The sequence below is a fragment of the Egretta garzetta genome, unplaced genomic scaffold, assembly GCF_000687185.1.
Source record: "Egretta garzetta isolate BGI_Z169 unplaced genomic scaffold, ASM68718v1 scaffold220, whole genome shotgun sequence".
In the NCBI taxonomy this organism is placed as follows: domain Eukaryota; kingdom Metazoa; phylum Chordata; class Aves; order Pelecaniformes; family Ardeidae; genus Egretta; species Egretta garzetta.
Window position 1 is genome coordinate 5857080 of NW_009258414.1, and position 20045 is coordinate 5877124.

Sequence of the window (20045 nt, forward strand, 5' to 3'; positions counted from 1 at the left end):
CAGGCTCTGAAGCCATGTAAACTCTACTGGGAAATGTACCTGTGAGCTGGAATCTTTTGGTCTCCAACTATGAGAAGAACATCGCACAGCTGCTTCTGCTGCAGATAATTTTCCATTTTGCGGAAAGTTTGCTCTGCATGGTTTGTAGACTGGAAATACTCGTCTGAGCCATTGGTGTTCATTCCAAGCAGGGAGCTGCTGGTCGTTGAACATTCTTCATATAATATTTGTTCAAATGGCATTACAGAAATGTTTAAAATTATAAAGCTCTTATGATCCTGGTCTTACTATGCTTTCTTCCATTTTTTCTGTTTGGTATCTGCCAGTTTGCATTTATAAGGCTGCACATAACTGTCATCTACTACCATTAACTCTGGCAAGTGGTGCTACTGAGTTTTCTACTTCCTATCAGTCTTGTGTCAATGATGCACTGTTTGCACAAGACTGATGCAATAAATGCAGTCCCCAATCATTCACAAACAGAATACACAAACCCCAAACCTATTTCCCTGTGATACTAATAGCTGAAATACCTTGGGGTATGAAATTCTGGATATTGCACGTCTTTAGGTCTTATTTCTGTTTCTCTTCACACTTTGTACATTAGATTACACTACTAAACGGGAAGGAATCAGAAGACAATTTGACAGGGACCATATTGCTCTAGACAAATTGCCAGACCAAAAGCTGATGAAATCAGTACATTATATATCCTTCAGAATCTGAATTGCAAATAATAAAGACGAACTAATTTCTCTGCCTTTTCATGGAAATGTACAATATAAATATATTCCTCCCACTCCAGAATTCTGTTTGCTGTCCCGCTTATAAATACCCATCAAAATGATATACACAGTTTCTCCTATCTCAATACATCATTCCTTACTGCCTTTTAATATGAATTATGTTGCAGATTGAAATGCCTTTTTGAATTCTTCTTAGAAAAATATTTATTTTTATATTAGTCTGTTTTAAGTAAAATAGTAATGCATTTGTTGATATACATGAATATCGCATATCTTGAAAATGCTGCAATCTGCAACATTTAGTTAAAGATTTTTTTAAGAAAAGTGTTTTCTCAGTTTAATATCATACATTATTAAAATGTAAAGCACCTGGTTTTTAAATTTCCAAGCCCAACTAGGAAATGGCAGCTGGTTGACTAAATTTACTGGTTGTCTTTGATACTGCTAATGCGTATTCATAAACGATTAGGAGAGATAAAATCTCTTCATGAAATTAATGTATTAAATTTAGCAGAATATTCATTCACAACTGAACAGCTAGTTCAGAAAATATAGAAATATAAATAGGTAAATCAGTAATATTATCAGAAAATAGAGATAGGCTAGATCATACATTTTCAAAGCTCATACCTCATTAAATAGCTAATCAGAATTCAAGTGGAATAATTAGAAATCAAATTATAATGTAATATGGAATTGAGACACAATAAAGTTTTCCATCCCCTCTGCAATACTAAAAAGTTAACGTACGTCAGTCCTTTTCAGAATAGTACAGGAGAAAATCACAGTTTGTATGGCTACTTTGTGTCTGGGTTTTTCCAGACATATCTCTTTTTTTCCATCTGAAAATCCAGCAACATGACGTTTTCCCGATTTCTGTACTGCATTTATAGACATCCCACAGCCCATTTGGCATCTTTGGGGCACTGGTATGTCAAAAGCCTTCAGATCCCCAGGGTATTTGATGCCTTTCAAATATGCCAGAGTTCAACGTATTCATTCAGGCCTGGCCTTGCCAGACTCACTGGATGCGTAAGATCATTTACAGTCTGCAGAGACACGTTATTGCTGGTATAACTGAGGTATGTGTATACATCACCTGAGAAACTCTAGCCCTCATGCATCAGAAACCCTCAGATGCACCGCGTGTGTGCACAGCACGTGTGTTTCTGGCGAGGCAACCTCAGACTATACTACTAATTGCAAACACATTGAGATATACCAAACCAGTGCAATCAACTCTCTAGCTTTCTTTTGAAGGTCTTTATTACAAGTTAAAATGATTTTTTTTTCTTTTTTTTTCTAAAAGAAAAAGGGGCAAATCAAGTTCACCTATAATGTGTATCCTTTGTAGTTTACAGCTTACAAAAATTAATTTGTCTCAGTGAGTTTAATGAATATACTTTTTTATTTGTTTTCCTTCAATGCTTCACTGAAAATGAAGAAGCTGCAAAATTGGATTATATGCTCATTAGTTTTGCATCAGCTACTTGATGCCAAATTCAAACTCCGTAACAGTCGTGTTTTGCTATTTACCTCTTAAGCTTGCTTTAACACTTTTCAGTAAATTATTTGTTAAAAAATATTTTTTCAGATTCATTATAACCCCTAAGTATTGTATTTAAGTATGTATTACATTGCATTTACCCTCGATGTTTGCAGAAGTCAACTAAAATAATACTCAACCACCCCTATTGCAAATGCACAGTACTAGTTCCTTGAGAGAATTTCCCATAGTGTGTATATATTTACGGGTAGAGCAATTATTTTTAAGCTGCAAATATTTACAAAGGGACTTAAAGTCTAACAATTTCTTTCAGTCCTGGGTACTTTTTTCACAAATTTTGTAGAGTGACCTTTAACTACGGCAGATACCACTAACATAATTAATTATTTCAGAGACAAAGGTCTTCAGAGACTGAAAAATATTGGGAGCAAAAAAAAATGCTCCATTAACTTTGTTAATATTAATATTATAATTGCTAGTTTATCTTCAGCAGCTGATTTAAAATGGTAGCTATAGTACATTATGGAAGGGAAAAATGAAATTCAAAGATAAATATTTATATATTTTCCTCGGCGTATGACTACACTGCAGAGCGCTCAAATATTGACCTTTGGAATATAGTATTGGGGATCAGTGAACCAAAGATGACAGAGATTAACATACCTTGAAGAAAAAGTCAGTAAAAATATCCCTGAGTCTGATGCCTTTATGTTGAATTATAACAGGGGATGCTGTGGACTGTGGCACAGAGATAGGCAAGCTCGCTGCAAATGTGTGAATCTGCCTACCTGTCACATCTTGTTCTATGTGGTGAGGGTTAATGCGCTGAGAACGACACGCTTGGAGAACTCAAGGTTCATGTGAACCTACTGAGAAAGGAAGCATGTAGAAGATGGAGAAATATCTTTTTTTTTTTTTTTCGTAAAATGTGTAGTTTGGACAAATTAAATCTGAATATTGAGTAATAAAAGTTTCCAAAAGTGCATTAACCCTATGATGACAAAGGAATTAGTTTTCTACTCAGTCAGGAGGGAAAATTATCAATGAACTGTTCTAAGAATCAGAAACCCAAATTGCTTAATATCATCTTTACGTTAGTGTTCACTAGGATGCTGAGTTGTGTTAACACCATTAGCATCAGTAATAATGGCTTAAGAATGTGGATTAGCCTAGAGAGAGCAGAGATAAATCTATATTTAAATCATTCCAAAGTAGCTGAGCTCTATGAATTTCATTTTTGGTAGAGAGCCAAATGAAATAATTTCAGAGTTTTCCTATAAGGATTTGTGAAGGATAGTGAAAGCAGGGTACCGTTAGAAACAGACAATATAAACTGAAAACTCGAAGAAATAATCAAAAAGCATTAAGGGTCCAGATGATAACAAGGTGATAAATACCAGCCAGCGTGGCTGCTCAGAACAAATCATGTCATAACAACTTTTTTGTCGTTGTTGTTTTACAAGATAACAAAGCTTACATCAGTTGTCAGCAGTCATCTTGACTTTTGGATGACTTCTGACACTATTTCACATGACATTTTCAAAATCGAGCTAGGATGACATGTTTTAAGTATAATAGATGTAAGAGATATGAATAACTTGTATAGCTACACTTGAAAGTTTAGCAGGGATTCACTTTCAAAGGCAGATGATGTTTTGATGCATTCCAGCCAAATTCTGCTTCTGATGCTGTTCCATGTTTTTATTACAGACAAGCGTAAGATAGAAATATCATTTAATTGTTACATTGATATATGATAGCAAGTCACAAACTACTTCAGAACAGAATTTAAATTCAGAGAGCCATCTTTGCCCTCGTCCTTACTGAACTTCAGGCAAATTTTTACTTTTCAAAGACCTTCTGACACTTGCGTGTAAATAATTACCCAAATGAAACACAGGCTAAGAGTGAGAGGTGAGGCAATAGCTAGATTATACTGGACCCCAAACAAGCTGTGACTCGAAAATGGTGTTGTGGAGGTAAAACTTCATCTTTTCTTTGGTCTGGAGAATGGAGGTGATGAGCTTTGTGGTTCATTCCAGGCCTAAAATTCTGAATTATGTTAAATTTTTTTCTGTCTTCATGAAGTACTCTTCATTAATCAGCACAGCACTCTTCATTAATCAGTGTATAAGGGATAAATTCAATTTTCCTCATTATTTAATTAGAACATGATAAAACATAAATGCCATTTATTTGCCATGTCCTTTTTAAAATTCAGTATGCTCTTAAAGTGCCTCTTTAAGTGTGCCTATGGCCAAAACCAGGAAGAAAATCCGATGATAGGAAACTTAGAAGCATAATACTGCATGAAAACAAGGTGATGAACTGCAGTATTTTAAATGTTTTCTTCTTAATAAGGCTATTATTTATATTTTTATGGTGATCATTTCCCTTTTGGTTACTTGTTGAATGTGCCTAATCAACCTGCTATACTATTTGTGAAATTCAGGTTAAGCAAGTAACGGTTCAATTAACAATTTCACTTACAGATTTTTATTTTGGATCACCTTAGCTCTGCACTGTAAATCATACTGGCCGTGAGCAGCAAACTGGATACCAGTTAGAGAGACTGGCCATCCGAAGGACTTTATCATAGCTGAAAACACCAACAGGATTTCAGCTCTGGGATGTGCTCTATGTGCTTTAGCGGCAACAAGGCACCAGGCAAAACTGCAACTTCATCAGTTCAGTTTGTTTGTGCAGCAATATTTACAGTGCAACTCATCTTTTTTTTTTTTTTTCTTCTCGCATTTGTTTGTGCTTATCCAAGAAAACTGCAGCCAACCCCCCCACAGGCAACCTCTCTCCTATGCAGCTGTGTGAGCTCTGACCCTCTGTCTGTTGGGCAGTGCCGTGGGGTCGGAGATTGAGGGATGCTGTTTTCCTAGGTCAAATCACAGGACCGTAGCATCTGTTAGAGATAAACCACATCAGTTGGCTGAGAAAGAAGAAAAATATTTCAGTTAGGAAGGCATTTCTGAACACAGATAAAATAGTGATAAAGTTGATGCACCTGTGCTAATTGCTTGCCGATACAATTATGCCACATCAGTAACTGTCCCAACCTCTGCTTTAAAAATCCTACTGCAATTATCTCCTTTATTGTTTATTCTTTGTAAATAAAACAGCTAAATATTGTGTTGAAGTTTTTAGGATATGGGTAACTTTGATCTAAAAGGATATGGAGAATCGTACTATGTGTTGAGGTAGTAGCAATGACAGAAAATGATGGAGCAAACGAAGAAGCAAGCAACAGCAGTGTGTAATTATTTAAGTTAATGGAGAGACTTCTATCTGAATTGAAAGTTCATACTGACAATTCCTTTAGAACTTGGAGCTCTTGAAACTGCCTGTTTTTAATAATTTTTTTTCTTGCCAGTATTAACATAAACCTGCCGCTTTTCTCAGTTGGCATTAGTTAAAATAACTTTTCACATCTGGGATTACAACTGTAAGTGTGCATATCATTAAACACGGGAGCTTCAGCATACCACTGAAAGTACTGCAACCACTCTGAGTTCTGTTCTTCCCCCCAGGCGTGATAATAGACTGATGCATGCCATTATGACTCGTATTAGGATGAATTTGGGTTAGAATATTCTGAATTCTCCTATGAATAGAAACCATGTATTTGGTGGGATAATTCCACTGGAAAACAGAGGCTCCAACCAAACTGCAGAGCCCCCAGGCACCGCACAGTCCTTTATGCTGGTGTCAGCTGTGGACACATCATGATTTCATGGTACGAAGAGGGGTAGATCTAAACACTCTCCCCAGTAAGTTGTTTTCCTTTGGAAATTGTATATTTATTTTTTTAACAGAGGAGGTTACTTATAAAATTATTTTCCAGGCTTGCTGCAGTGCAGATTGTTCTTATTAGCATGTGTACTCCCTCGGATGTTGAACTTTTGCTACTAGGGAGATAGTTTGTTGAAAACTTCATGCATTCCTTTATTGGCATCTTGTGTCCACAGTAGGGTTCTATGCTCGCAATGTGCTTTGTACAGGTAATTAAGAAATGGCATATTCCTATGTATATTAAAAGTACTCTCAGTAATTTATTACTGTGTAAAAGCACAGTAAGATCTGGTCCAGGTCTTCTCTGGTTGCACTATAGCACTATATGAATAATTTTTGTTTAACTGCTGAAGATAAATATTTAAAGATTTCACTATTGTATAAATACTTATTCAAGAGTCACTATCTATAGGATTTTATTCCTGACTTTTGGGGCTCAGTTTTGAAAATTGCTCAGCAATTTATTGCAGACCCATTCCCAAATTTCAAGAGACATTAAAGTTAGCAGTCAACTGGCCTCCACTTCTCTTAAGTCAGAATGATAGGTTGGGAAAGGCCATGGAGCCTGTTGGCCCCTATGGCTCTGCATGCAGTGCCCCACATTGCCTTCCCAAACGGACTCAGGACAGTAGCACAGTATCCACAGCTCTGAGGTAGATGCCCAAAGCACAATTTTCATAGGCTGAAGAGTGAGGTTTCCAGTGAGCTGGTTTAAATTGTTGAATTCACTAAAAGGATTGTAAGAGCAAAAATCAGCAAATCTTCTGATATTTGATGACCATTGGATTACACAGCATAAATAGGGACTTTATCACATTGACCTATCAGTAGGAGTTTTCAATTTAAATAACAATTCTCTTCTTGATTCAGACTAATCTGAATATGAAACTTTATTACAAACATTATAATGGCATGACTTAAGAACACTTATTTCCATAGCACGAAATACTTAGGAATTGGAGCTCTGGCAATATCTAATCAGTCTGGAGAGCACACTGCCTGTACATCCGTGAGTAGTTTTTATAATAGGTATATGTCTATATTCAATGGTAAAGTGTTTCAGACAAATCATTTAAATTAATGCCAACTTAAAACACCATTCAAGAACATTATCCTCCAGGAGTATTAACACTGTATTCATTTACATTATGTAATAGAGAATAATAATGAAGGGAAACATTTCAGGGAAAAAGATAGAAGTATGTGCATTGCCATCTTAAAATTAACCTTTGTTCTGATAATGCCAAATGCAGCGGGGGCTACTTATCTCAAATACCAATGTGCCTTTTCCTGTAATTGTAAACAATACTTGATTTCACTTTTTACTCTCTTTTTGCATGAATATAAAATCTATCATCTGACTATTCACAGACAGAAATTTTTAAAGTAGATCTTTTGAGATTACAAGTCACTACTGAAAATTAGTTTAGAATTAATCGGATTTAAAAGTCTGCATGCCATTCTTTTAAAACTACCTTGGTAACTACACAAAGTTAAGCAGATGCCATAGAAGGATAAGGAAATTAGAAAAACTGAAGTACAAAAATTGAATCTTGCTCTGTAACTGCGGTTCATTGGTAATAAAATCAATTTCCATACACTGGTATCAATAGATGGTTTTGAACTAACTTAAAAGTTTGATTAGAAAATACTAGGGTAAATACTGATGTAGGAAGCAGCAACTTCATAGAAACTGAAGACATTAGCCAAGATGTTGTTTATACCAGTGATGATTAGGACCTGTAGTTATTATTTATTGCAGCAACCAAGCATGTTGGCATGCTTAACCACTAATGTGCTGATTCAACCATTTCCTGCAGAAGAAGGAAATATTTCCCTGTGTGACAATGTTGTACGTCTGGCATGGCGAATATTGTTGTATAACTCATTTTAAAACAAAATTATGTTTTAATTAACATTTATTTTTCTTAAGACAAACAAGAAAATCGATACTGTCATTGTACATTGACAACTACCACACAAGGTGTGATATATTGTAAAGTATGAGGAATATTTCATTGTCCTGATTAACAGAGCCTCCAACAGTACCGTTCTGCAGTCATCACGGCAACGCATGATTTCTAATCCAGCGTTAATGTTATACAGTTATACAACAATATTCACCATGCCAGACGTACAACATTGTCACGCAGGGAAATATTTCCTTCTTCTGCAGGAAATGGTTGAATCAGCACATTAGTGGTTAAGCATGCCAACATGCTTGGTTGCTGCAATAAATAATAACTACAGGTCCTAATCATCACTGGTATAAACAACATGATTACGTTGGAGGGAAATCAAGAGTCATGAAAGAGAAATTCAGTGAGGCTGACTACTTCTTGCTCAACTTTCTTCTAGCTGGTGATAATATTGTTAGATAATTGAATAGCATCCTTCTAAAGAACAAAAAATGATGTGACCAGAAGGCATGATATAGCACTACCTCAAGCTGTCAAAATGTACAAAATGAAAACTAATGACTAAATGCTGGACATGAGCTTGTGGCGTTTTTAGAGGACACACACACAAAAAAAATACAAGCCAATGGCAAAAAAATTTGTTTTAATCCAAGCATGACTATTGCCAGATGAAACTAATTAAGTCCTTGCTGCTACTTCATTAAGCACCTTCCAGAGAGACTCCTCATAGGAGAGATTGTTGGGAAGCAAACCTGCTTTCCACTATCCCCTTTCACTGTTGCTGGCAAAAGTGGAACAAAGGGGAGCTTGGGAGATACAAGTATAAGAAAAAACTGAATGTGAAGTGATCAGCATCTGCAGTGAACAGAATTTTGAAAAGCCAGAGAGCAACAGTCTCGATAGCAACTATCCTTGCCCTTATCGTTCTGAGCCTTGCAGCTAATCAGGTACGGATACTGCTGTGAGATTTTTTTAAGACCTCTTGATTTATGAAAACCCAAGCCACTGACACAGTACCGTAATAAATGCTTCTCGCTTCTTTTTTGTGCTTCATCAAAGGCAAAGGGACTCTATTCTTGTGCTTGCCATGACCATTTCATTTTTTGCATCTTTTTCTCTTCTACTTTCATGTGTTTAGATTCTAACTAAGCAATAACGAGACTTATCTTTCACCTAAATGGGAAAACATGATAATCCTCACTTCTTGCTGAAGGTACCACTTTAAATTGCATTTCACTTTATGTGACATTTCCCTAGTAATGTAAAATTCTATGGGCTTGTTCCAAAATAGCTCCTCTCCTTATTCGGCCGATCTGCTGGATACCTCATTCAAGGCTAAATGCTACTGCAATGGAAGAAATGTCTGATGCTTAACCTCTTCAGCCAGTGAGCCCTGGTATACAGGCATGCTGTAAGAGTATTTAACCAGTCTCAAAGCTGCTGATGATTTTTTTTTCTCTCCAAATTAAGGGGAAAAGGAATGTTCATTACTCTCTTAATGGATAGCTCAGGATTAATAGAGGATACAACAAGGAAGTTATTAAAGCCAAAATCACCTACTCATTTGGTGAGACTCTTACTACTGGCCTGAGGTTCTTTCACATTGGGATGCTCAGATTTTTTGGGTTTGTACTTTTCCTTTCAGCTTATCATAATTACAGATTTGTTAGAGAACAGTGAGAGAGAATGTGTATAAAGGTCTGGTCAGCCTCACAGACAGAAAGCACACCTGGGAGGTAGACTGAAGTTTTCTATTTTATAAGGTTTTGTTAGCTCCATAATTTTATCTCTGGTCAATTCCTCCCTCTTCTTAATTGTGTAATTATACCCTGAGAGTGTTTCCCACTGTTACAGCCAAATATTTCTATGTGTTCATAGATACAGATAACCTGATACCAAAGTATTCTGCAGTTAGTTGTTATCTTCTGGTTTTCTTTGTCAGAAAATATAACTCAAACCTAGGTCTAGAAAGGTATTAAAATAACTTAGCCTGTTGTACTTGTGTCTGGCTCAATTGAGTGGGTTTGCTTTGAAGTCACTACAATAAATACAGCATACACTGTGTACCCTCCCATATATTTTGGAAGGAATTGATAATGTTACGAATTATGTAGACTCTTGTGCTTTGTCTCCTGCTCTTATCCTTGGTCATTGACTTTCACTTTTATATTATCTGAGAAATACCTCCGTATCCATTATTACATGCATCTTTGTTAATGTCAGAAATTAATCTCCACTGAGCATAGTTTGCTTCCTCAGAAAACTAGGGTTTTGAGACAGCAACTTACAATATTTGCTTATCGAGGAAACCTATTCATGAGCCCATAGCATCTTTGTAAGATAGCAAGAGAATTGTCTTTACAACCTTTATAGATGGGCTATTAAGTCTACTTTTATTTGACAGTATCAAGTGTATTTAACACTATTTCTGACACTTTGTCTTAAGAAAACCTGTACTCTTGATGCCGTTGGTAGCTTGGCCTTTATCCTGGCAGATAACGGTGATAACTGCTCCAAAAAGCCAGGATCTGTGTCAATGTCTGCTCACTGTAATTGAATTGAAGTAAAAACATGCAATCTAAATAAACGTAGTATATGAAATCAAAAGAAAAATAAAGAAAAGCTGAGAAGTACAAATGGACCTGATATGAACTGCAGAAAGTATTGCTTACAGTATTATTACGAGATTTTTTTTCCTGGAGTGCCTGTACTATTCACTACTCTAGGCTGGAGGGAGGCAAAATTGCATTATAATGTGATCTGAAAAAAATATAACAGAGTAAGTTTATGTTTTTTTACAGATTTTTTTCCTGGAGTGCCTGTACTATTCACTACTCTAGGCTGGAGGGAGGCAAAATTGCATTATAATGTGATCTGAAAAAAATATAACAGAGTAAGTTTATCATGTTTATTCAAAAAATATGTATTCCAACTTCTGTTGAGGTTATAATAGAACAAGAGCTAGATGAAGCATGTGATAATATGCTATCATAACTAATCTTGACAGAAAAAACTAATCTTCCTTAGATTTGTTTTCAGCTTCCTGAAGAAGGAATTGATTATTTAGGTTGCTTGCTCTCTGAATTGTGTCAGTGAAAATATGCTACAAGATATGTCTTAAGACTATTTGTCAGGTCACGTAGTCTCCATCCTTAGATGTTTTCAAGAGCCAACTGGATAAAGCCCAGAACAATCTGGGCTGATCTCACAGCTGACCCTCCTCTGAGCAGGGATTGGGCTGGAGACTCCCTGAGATCCCTTCCGACCCAAGTTAGCCTGTGATCTTATGATCCTGGTGATCTATGTGATCTATGTGATCACATGGGATCTATGACTCCTGGTATTCTGAAAAACTGGAAAGAGGTAATAATATAATGAAGATTTCAATTGGAGAGTAAAAAGGCTTTAAGTAGATTAATGTAGACACTTTTCTGTTTACCATCTAAATATTTTCAGGTTGTTCTGAAAGCATTGATGCCCTCCTCTCTGGAAATTATTATGGTATAGCTTCTCTTTTGGGAAGTTGCTCAGTTCCTCACACAGTTTTCTCTTATGACTGTAGAAAACTGCTATTAGTTGTTTAATCTTTGTGCAATATCATAATATATATTCTGCTGTATTCCTACTGACCACGTTTCTGCCAGCGAGAAGATCAAATGAGAGCTAATCAAATGTTTTAAGGGTAGGTCAGCCTTTCCTGCTCATTTTTGCTAGATACTGTCTGCTGAACATCACTTTATTGAATAGAATTGATCTCCCCTCCAAATTCAATGTGAAATTTGATGTATTAAATTGAACAGGCAAAGCTGAAACTATATTTATGTTGTTTCTGGGTCAGGACCCTTTTTTGCTGAGGTCTTACCTTTCTATCTTGCCATGTGTGTGCAGATCATCTTAATGTATTGCAAGTCTTTTCTCCAGATAATCTACATTAGAAATTGTTCTTGCATTTGAGAGAGAGAATTTGGGGTATTGGAAAACCAAAAAGACCTCAGCAACAGTTTATAGAACAAAAAAGTAACAGATGAGAAAGTTAGGGGTCTAGGAATCAGAAATTTCACATTTCAGCTATGTTATTTTCCGAAATTAATTTAAAATGTGGTTATGATTGAAAGCGACTTATTAGAAAAGGTAAAAATGTGTGGGTTTTACCATCAATTGATTTTTAAAATGTCACAGCAGTAGCCAGTAAAAGTGAAATAACAGCCTTTTCACTTAATGGCTTGACATAGGGGGAACAACAAAGGATGTTTTAGGAATTGTAGAGACTTAAAAGAAAACAACTTGTGAAAATTCAAAGATGAGGAATCAACCTGATGTACTGTTTAAAATATATAAGGAAATAATTCCAGATTTCAGATGAAGAATCAAGCTCAATAGCTTGCTAGCTACCATATCAGAGCTTTATTGCTCCACTGAACCAGTGAAACTCTGCTTCCAGTCCTGACTTTGTTCTTTTACTAATTGCGTTAAGTTCAGGTTCGAATTCACTGTAACACTAAATGAAAAGGTATCAGGAAACTTTAAACAGCTAACTAGTAACTGAGCTCCATGGTGAATGAGGAAGCTAGAGGCACGTGAGCTCTGCTGCTTCGTGGTATCCCATGGGACCTTCACGCTGAGCAACTTTATTGGCATATTGTAACACCAAGCCACTCGAAATCTCTTTTATAGATGAATTTGGGATCCTTTAAGTGAATGAAAAAACCAAATTAAGACAAAAAATTAGTCCTGACTTACAACCTTGTTCCTTTCTGTGCCTTTCCCACTGCTTCATTGTGTTCTGATTGAACAGTCGTTCCTGCGGGATCACAATGCTGTAGCTTTCCCAGGAAACTGTCTTACACTGCTTCTAAATCGGCTGTGACAAGATGTAGCAAGCGGCTGAGCTGGCCGTACTGCTGGACGATTTTACTAGGTCAAGCATCTCAGACAGAAAGATCAAAAGCCCATCCTAAGCCACTGTACTAGCACATGGCGGGGGGGAGAGGGGGGAGGGAGCGTGTAAGTAACAGCATAGGAGAGAATTTCTGGCTTTACATGTAGTTTGCTGTGAACTGAATGACCAGCTGGATAGACTGGAGGCAACCTTCCATGAATGTCCTCTGTGTGACAGTCAAGAAAATGATGACTCAGAACAAACATTTCAATCTTTAAATGCTTTTTGCAAAGTATTGTGCTCAAAGGTATTTATGTATCTTTCATTCAGAACTCTTGATAGACTCATAGTTCAGTGTTTACGTATGTTTTGAATTACACTGCATGACCCAGAAAAGAAGCACAGAATTCTCTAATGTATTGGATGAAATAGAGAACTTTCTGCAGAAAGCTGTAGTTGTGATGTCCAGAATTAACTGGTGGTTTTCATTATTCCAATGAAATTCTTTGTAGCAAGAATGAATTTCTGCCTATTTCCTACCTAGCCTAAACCTCTTTTGGTGGTGCTAAGATGCTACTGATCTCTAATCAGCTATATCTTTCTTTTTTTTTTTTTTTTTCTTCTTACTTTACCCTCTGATACGTAAATAACAGTATGGTTCGCAAATAGGCAGTACTGGCAAGTTTGGGTTCTACAGTTACTAACGTTGGTTAGATCAATATATATCCATCATAAACACAACTTCAACTGTAGAACATCACATTTTTTTGTTCAGAGCGTATCTTTATTCTCTTCTTTACTAGCAAGTATCTTTTTGGTTTATTCTTTGTATTTTTGATTGAATAAACAAAACTCAAGTGCCTTTAATAGTACAGTATGGGGTGCATTCAATAACACATCCATAGATGGGCTTAATTTTTAGCTTTCTAAAAAATTTTTTCTTATAAAGGCATTTTCTGTTGGCTTTCTTTTTATTTTGTTGAGGAGAGTTCAAACTATAAATGACTGTTAAATTGTAAGCAAAACTTTCAAGGCCTTAGAAGTACAGTAGTTTAGTACTCAAAATGCTGATTCCTGGCATACCATACAGTCCAATAAATAAACTCTCAAAATCTGCTTCCTGAGCTTACAGCATACTCATGATTAGTTATGTACCTGGTGATAGATTATGTGACCGCATGGACACATGTCCCCAAAACGTGATTCTGCTTGTATTTGCAGGTCCATCCTGCACAAGGGTTACAATTCGCATTGCTGAATCCCAAACTGGTTTAATGCAATTTTGAAGGACCTTGCTTGGCTAGACAGTGAGAATGCACTCTCTTGGTAGTGGGATCCAAGGGTGCATCAAGAGTGGGTAGTGGTACACAGTAACAATATGCCATTCCCCAAATTATGAACAAGGTCTCTTGAAACAGAGACTGAAATATTGCAAAATTTGAAAAAGCGTTTATTTATAATCATTCATATCCTATGTTTTTTAAATTTCTGGAGCTGTTGCTCTCTGAAAAAAAGAAAAGAAAAGGCAACATATATTTTCAGGCTCAGTGGCACGCTCAGGGTCTGAGCCCTGCGTCCTGCTCAGCAGAGGCAGTTGTGTCTCTGATCATGGCATTCTGCAACTGCCTTCTAGGCTGTCACCTACCTGGGCACTAACAAGCTAAAGGGAGAATGCAGAACACTGTGGCAGTAAAGCCTGCATGGAGCAGGTTGTACGATATGTTTTGGCAAGTCACGTCTGCCCTAGGGTCAAAAAGGTGGGCCAGAAATGGTGTCACCCGAGCTGGTAAAGGTGGGCTAGAAATGGTGTCACCAGAGCTGGTCTTTCTCCTTGCATTTTCACCACGTATGTGGCAAAGGCAAATCTTTTGCTCTAAATAGATTATTATCTAAAATATGAACCCAAATAGATCAAAACTAAAGGTAATTTTTGAACAAATACCCTCAGTCTGGAAACAGAGCTTTTTAACCACAAGCTTTTGATTTATCACCGTGGTCATGGCAGAAATGGAAAGAATTCACTTCCACCGAAGACATAGAACATGACTAAGACAAAATTACAGAGATATTTTTGTCTGCATGTGTGCATATGTGCATCTCTATTTCTTCACATTTTGAAGCATTCTGAAATGGTATGACATGGAGTCACAGAGCTTTCCTGAGCATCTGTGCTAAATGAACACTGTAAAAGAGGTTTCCCTAGCAACGCAAACCATATGTAATAGCTTAAAATAGCTTTTCTCCAACTCATAGGATTTCTTAGTGGTTTGCTCACAATTTCCATTTAAATCAAGGTATATTTGCCCAGTGCAAAAAGGTTCTTCATTTTCTCAACTTCTATTAAAATGAACAAGCTTAGAAAATGCTCATTTCTTGCAAGAATGCCTCCCTCCCTCTTGACTTTCTAATTTATCAGGTAAACTGAAGCATAGCAAGTGGTGACAGTGGCTGTCCACTTTATCGCACGTATTCCCTTTATGGTTGCTGTTCAAAACATTTTATTGTAAGTATAGCGGTGGTCTCCACTGCTTATTGCAACAGAAAACTTCTGGTTAAAGGATTAGACTCTGATTGTTGTGATATTATTATCATGAGAAGATAAGCTGTGCAACCATATAGTATAATGCATCAATGATAACGTACACGCATTCCACTTTGCATTTTAGTAGCAGTTTGTAGGCAAATTATGGTGCTTGAAAACACTGATTAGTTCCTATTGTGTCCCTAGGAAAATTGGTATCAAATGCTAACTTTAACATGAGCAAACTGTGATACCAAGAGGCTAAGTGATTTCTCTGAGTTTATACAAGAAGCAAGCAACAAATGTGAGACAGAACCCATTGATGTAGATTTTCAGATCCTAATGCAGCTAGTCATTAAGTCCTACATTGAAAAATTTAGGAGCTGGCTGAGAGACTTTGAATTTGATTAAATCAAATGTTAATATACTGGTAAGATATCTAGATTCTTCTCCAAAGAATTTCAAAAAATATAGAGCAAAACCAAAGAAAGAACCGGGTATCAAACATTGATTTCTTTTCCAATAAATGTTTGTTTAGCCTAAATGGGTGTTAGCTGAGAAAACACCAAAGAAAACATTTAATCATTGTCGTGGTTTCTTCTGGAATAGAGTTAATTTTCTTCCTAGTAGATGGCATAGTGCTGTGGTTTGGATTTAGGATGAGAAGGATGTTGCTAACACCCTGGTGGTTTAGCTGTTGCTAAGCAGGGCTTACACCAGGCAAGGACTTTTCAGCTTCCCCTGCTCTGCCAGGGGCACAAGGAGCTGGGAGGGGGCACAGCCAGGACAGCTGAGCCCAACTGGCCCCAGGGCTATTCCAGATCATATGATGCCATGCCCAGTATAGAAACTGGGGGGGTTGGCTGGGGGGGAGCGATCACTGCTCAGGGATGGGATGGGCATCAGTCAGTGGGTGGTGGGCAGTTGCATTACTTGTTTCCCTGGATTTTGTTCTTTTGTTGTCATTGTTTTCCTTTTCATTATTATTACCATTATCATGATTGTATTTCAATTCTTAAACTGTTCTTATCTCAACCCACAAGTTTTCTTACTTTTGCCCTTCCGATTTTCTCCCCTATCCTACCAAGGGGAGGGTGAGCAAGCGGCTGGATGGGGCTTGGTTGCCAGCTGGGGCTAAACCTTGATGATCACGTACTCTTCACATGCTGTTCCATTTCTAAATAAGGCAGCCTCATGCAATGGCAGAACACAGCATAAGAATACAGTACCTATTTCCTGCAAGAACATTTTTAAACCCTAGTATTTAGATATCACATCATATATTTCAACCTCAAATGAAGTAATGGCCACAAGGTAGGGGGTTCCTTTAAATACTTTTAGATATGCTTCATAATAACTGTGAGCAGCAGACAGACTTTTGATGAAATATCCTGGCTTATCATACAGAACAGAGACAGTTACTAGAATGAAGTTAAAGATGTTTTATGCTAATAATTATTGGATGGGCAGAATTGTTGGAAAGAGCCAGGCTCTAAGGTCTTGTTCTATCTACTTTAATTAGCTTTGAATTGCGTTTTGACTATTAAGCGTTTGCTTGGGAAAGGAGGGAAGGGGGTGGACTGGGAGAGTTGTCAGAGCCGTGTGAGTTCTCCTGCCAACGTATCAGATGATGGAGTCACAGAGGTGGACTGTGATTTCACAGAGGAGGAGATTTTGTTATAGCTTCCTTTCAGAGATTATTTTTTATTTCCTCTACTTACCTCAAGCTCTTTCTATGAATTGTGACGATACTTCAGCTTCATTCTTGTATTCATTCAGCCTGCATACCTCCAGGTATGCCATGCACAAGCCATATTCTTTAGCTTATTGCCTGGTACACTCATTCTCTAAGTATAGTATCTTTATTTTATTCTAGCAGAATGAAAAGAGGTAAACCAATTTGGAATATATTGGGCTAACTTAGCTTTTTGACTATAACAAACAAATCCCTTTATTTCTTTAAATGTGAAAGATTTTAGGAATGTTCCTATTACAGTATTTCTAATAGTTCAAAGTAAACAATCCAGCCACAAAACAACAGTGAAAATAAACTGTTCAAACTCTCTCCCCCTTTTCCAAGAGTGCTTCTACAACCACGCGCTTTCCTGTTGATTTGTATTTTTTTGTATTGAATTGCGTATGCTCGGTATGTCTGTAAAAACTGCTCTGCATTGGTTGCGTGTGTTTAATCATCTCCTCAACTTTTTTCTGGAGACATTAAGAAGTGATTTTAAGAACAGTAATAACTCTTTAAAAAGTAATTTAACAGCTGTCTTTGCTGAGAGCAAGCTGTATGGAGTGGAAATGAGAAGATAATTGAATCGTAAAGAAATTGTTTTGAAATTAATAGAATTATCCTAGTTTCTTAAATTACTATTAAATGGTATTTTTTCCCCTGCCTGTAATAATTCATCTTCAAAAGCTATGCATGTTAAATGTAAGCCTGTAAAAGACTGTATGTTTTCAGTAAGTCATATTATTTCTTATTATAGCCCTGGTGGGACATGGGGGGACAGGGTTCACTTGATGACATCCAGAGGTCCTTTTCAGTGTAAATTATGATTCTATTTACGTAGCTATGAAAAAAACCCTTTTGAATAAGTTCCCACTCCTTCCACAGGCTAAATATAAAATTAATTTCAAAATACAAACTTACTTCTTCATTTATTTTTTAATAACAGTTTCAACGCACTTTATTTTCACATACTTTTGCCTTTCCAAGTTCCTTATAAGATGTCATAATAGAAGGAGAAAGTAGGAATAAAATCTGCTGAGGATGTCTTTGAAACATATTGATTCTAATTTCTGTACCAAGAGCTCTTGTACGAGGCAATAGCGTTCATTTAGTCAGAATGACTTCATTGCTCACTGTTCATTACATTCACATATTGCCTTAAAAAGTCCAATCCCTCCTTGTGAATTATCAACTTCTGGGGAAAAGGAAATTCTCCTCTTAGATTTTTAATCCTGTATCAGATGTCACTTACTATAACTTCACAGATTTTCTACATTTAGCAAACATTAGATATCAAGGGAAAATTTTCTTGGTTATTCTCATCTATCTTTTTTCAACGAGTTGTGAGTGAATTTCAGTAATATGCTATTAAAATTCAGCTTAATGTTGCTAATTATCTCCTGTGCTACATGTGCCTTTGTTCAGTTCATAAGTGAATCTAAAGTAATCTCTGGCACTAGCAGATGCAGCATCTCAGTGGTGTCAACGGGGTGTTCATCAACCACCATTGCCTAGAATGTCACCCTCACTGCCCTGCTCCAAACTGCTCTTCCACTGTGCCAAAGCACTGAAAGGCCATATGAGCTGTTCAAGCATCGCTTCTGAGAGGAGGTCAGCTATAGTATCTTAAACAGCCCACTGCAAATGTCTCCAGTTTCAAATTCATATTTTGACCTTTAGTTAAAGGTCACCTTTAGAAGGCAATTAGTTTTTGGCTTGTCCCTGATGTAGCAATGAAGTATTTTGGTTATCCAAAGCAGACTGGCATAAAATCATCTTTTAAAAATACACTGCTGAAGTATATATTAGATTCTCATAAGTATTAAAGAAACAGCAAAATTGTCCACAAGACAGAAACATAATTACTTTTTCCTAGCGCTTACATGTTGCCAAATTCTGTAGTGTAAAAGTAACATAATTACTATTTCTAAGCACTTAGAAATAAGACTAACAGCAAGAATTTCTCAAGAATAACACGTCAAAATAAACGGAAGTCCTTCATTGATAGGTTGTAGCAGGCATTATGGAGAAAGAAACGAAGTAGTTGTCATTTATATCTTGGACATGAGAATATTATTTGACACTGACTCATATCAGATAGTGGTAAGTTCACCGTGAAGTACTGTTTGTATTAAAACATGATGGAATGGGTGCAAAACTGGTTTGAAATCATAATTCTAAAGTAATTACCAATGATTCACTGATAGATAGGAAACTACATCAAACTGGGTTCCTAAGGAACTTTCCACTGAAGTTCCACTATGACTTTTCATAAATTTTCTAAATTACTTAGAGGGAGGAGGAACTAAAGAGAAAGCTTTGATAGAAACTTTATTGCAATTGAAGATCATGCCAAGCTGAGAAGAGCTGCAAGTATATTGGAGCATAGGATCGGAACTGAATATTAAATCAGTAAATCGGAGACATTAAATAGGATCAGAATTTAATATTAACTCAGCAAATTGGAGACATTATCTAATAAACATAAGATGGAATTTATTTGTGCAAAGCACTATGTTTAGGAACAAATAACTGCAAAACTGTGCAGATGGTTAGGGAACAGGTCCCTGGTACAGGGTCAGGAGTTTCACAGGAATCACAAGCCAGGCATGAGCGATAGCACCACGTTGTTGACAAGAAAAACACTGAGCAGGATATTCCAACAGATTTTTAGTCAGAAGGACTTGTAAGTAACCCTGTCCTCTACACTAGAATTGTCAGGCTCTAACCAGAACATACCCAGGTCTGGCCACAGTACTACAAGTACTGGAGAGCAGCGGGAATGATCATAGTTGTCTAGCACAAGACTTCTGAAAAAAGATTGCAAGAAGTGCAGATCTTTAGACTTATAGCAACTTTCAAACACATAAACGAATGCTGTAAAGAAGAATAGTGTGGGAATAGTAATAAGGGGAACAATATGCTATCTATACCATA

At 36.7% G+C, this 20045-nt stretch overlaps 1 protein-coding gene across 1 annotated transcript in view; it reads right to left on the reverse strand.

Annotated features, from left to right (window-relative positions):
- KLHL4 (kelch like family member 4) overlaps positions 1-20045 on the reverse strand; it is a 44896-nt gene that overhangs the window by 19095 nt on the left and 5756 nt on the right. The window contains 2 exon segments of the mRNA XM_035898755.1: positions 40-198; positions 11113-11124. Of these exon segments, the coding sequence (XP_035754648.1) occupies positions 40-198; positions 11113-11124 (171 nt within the window).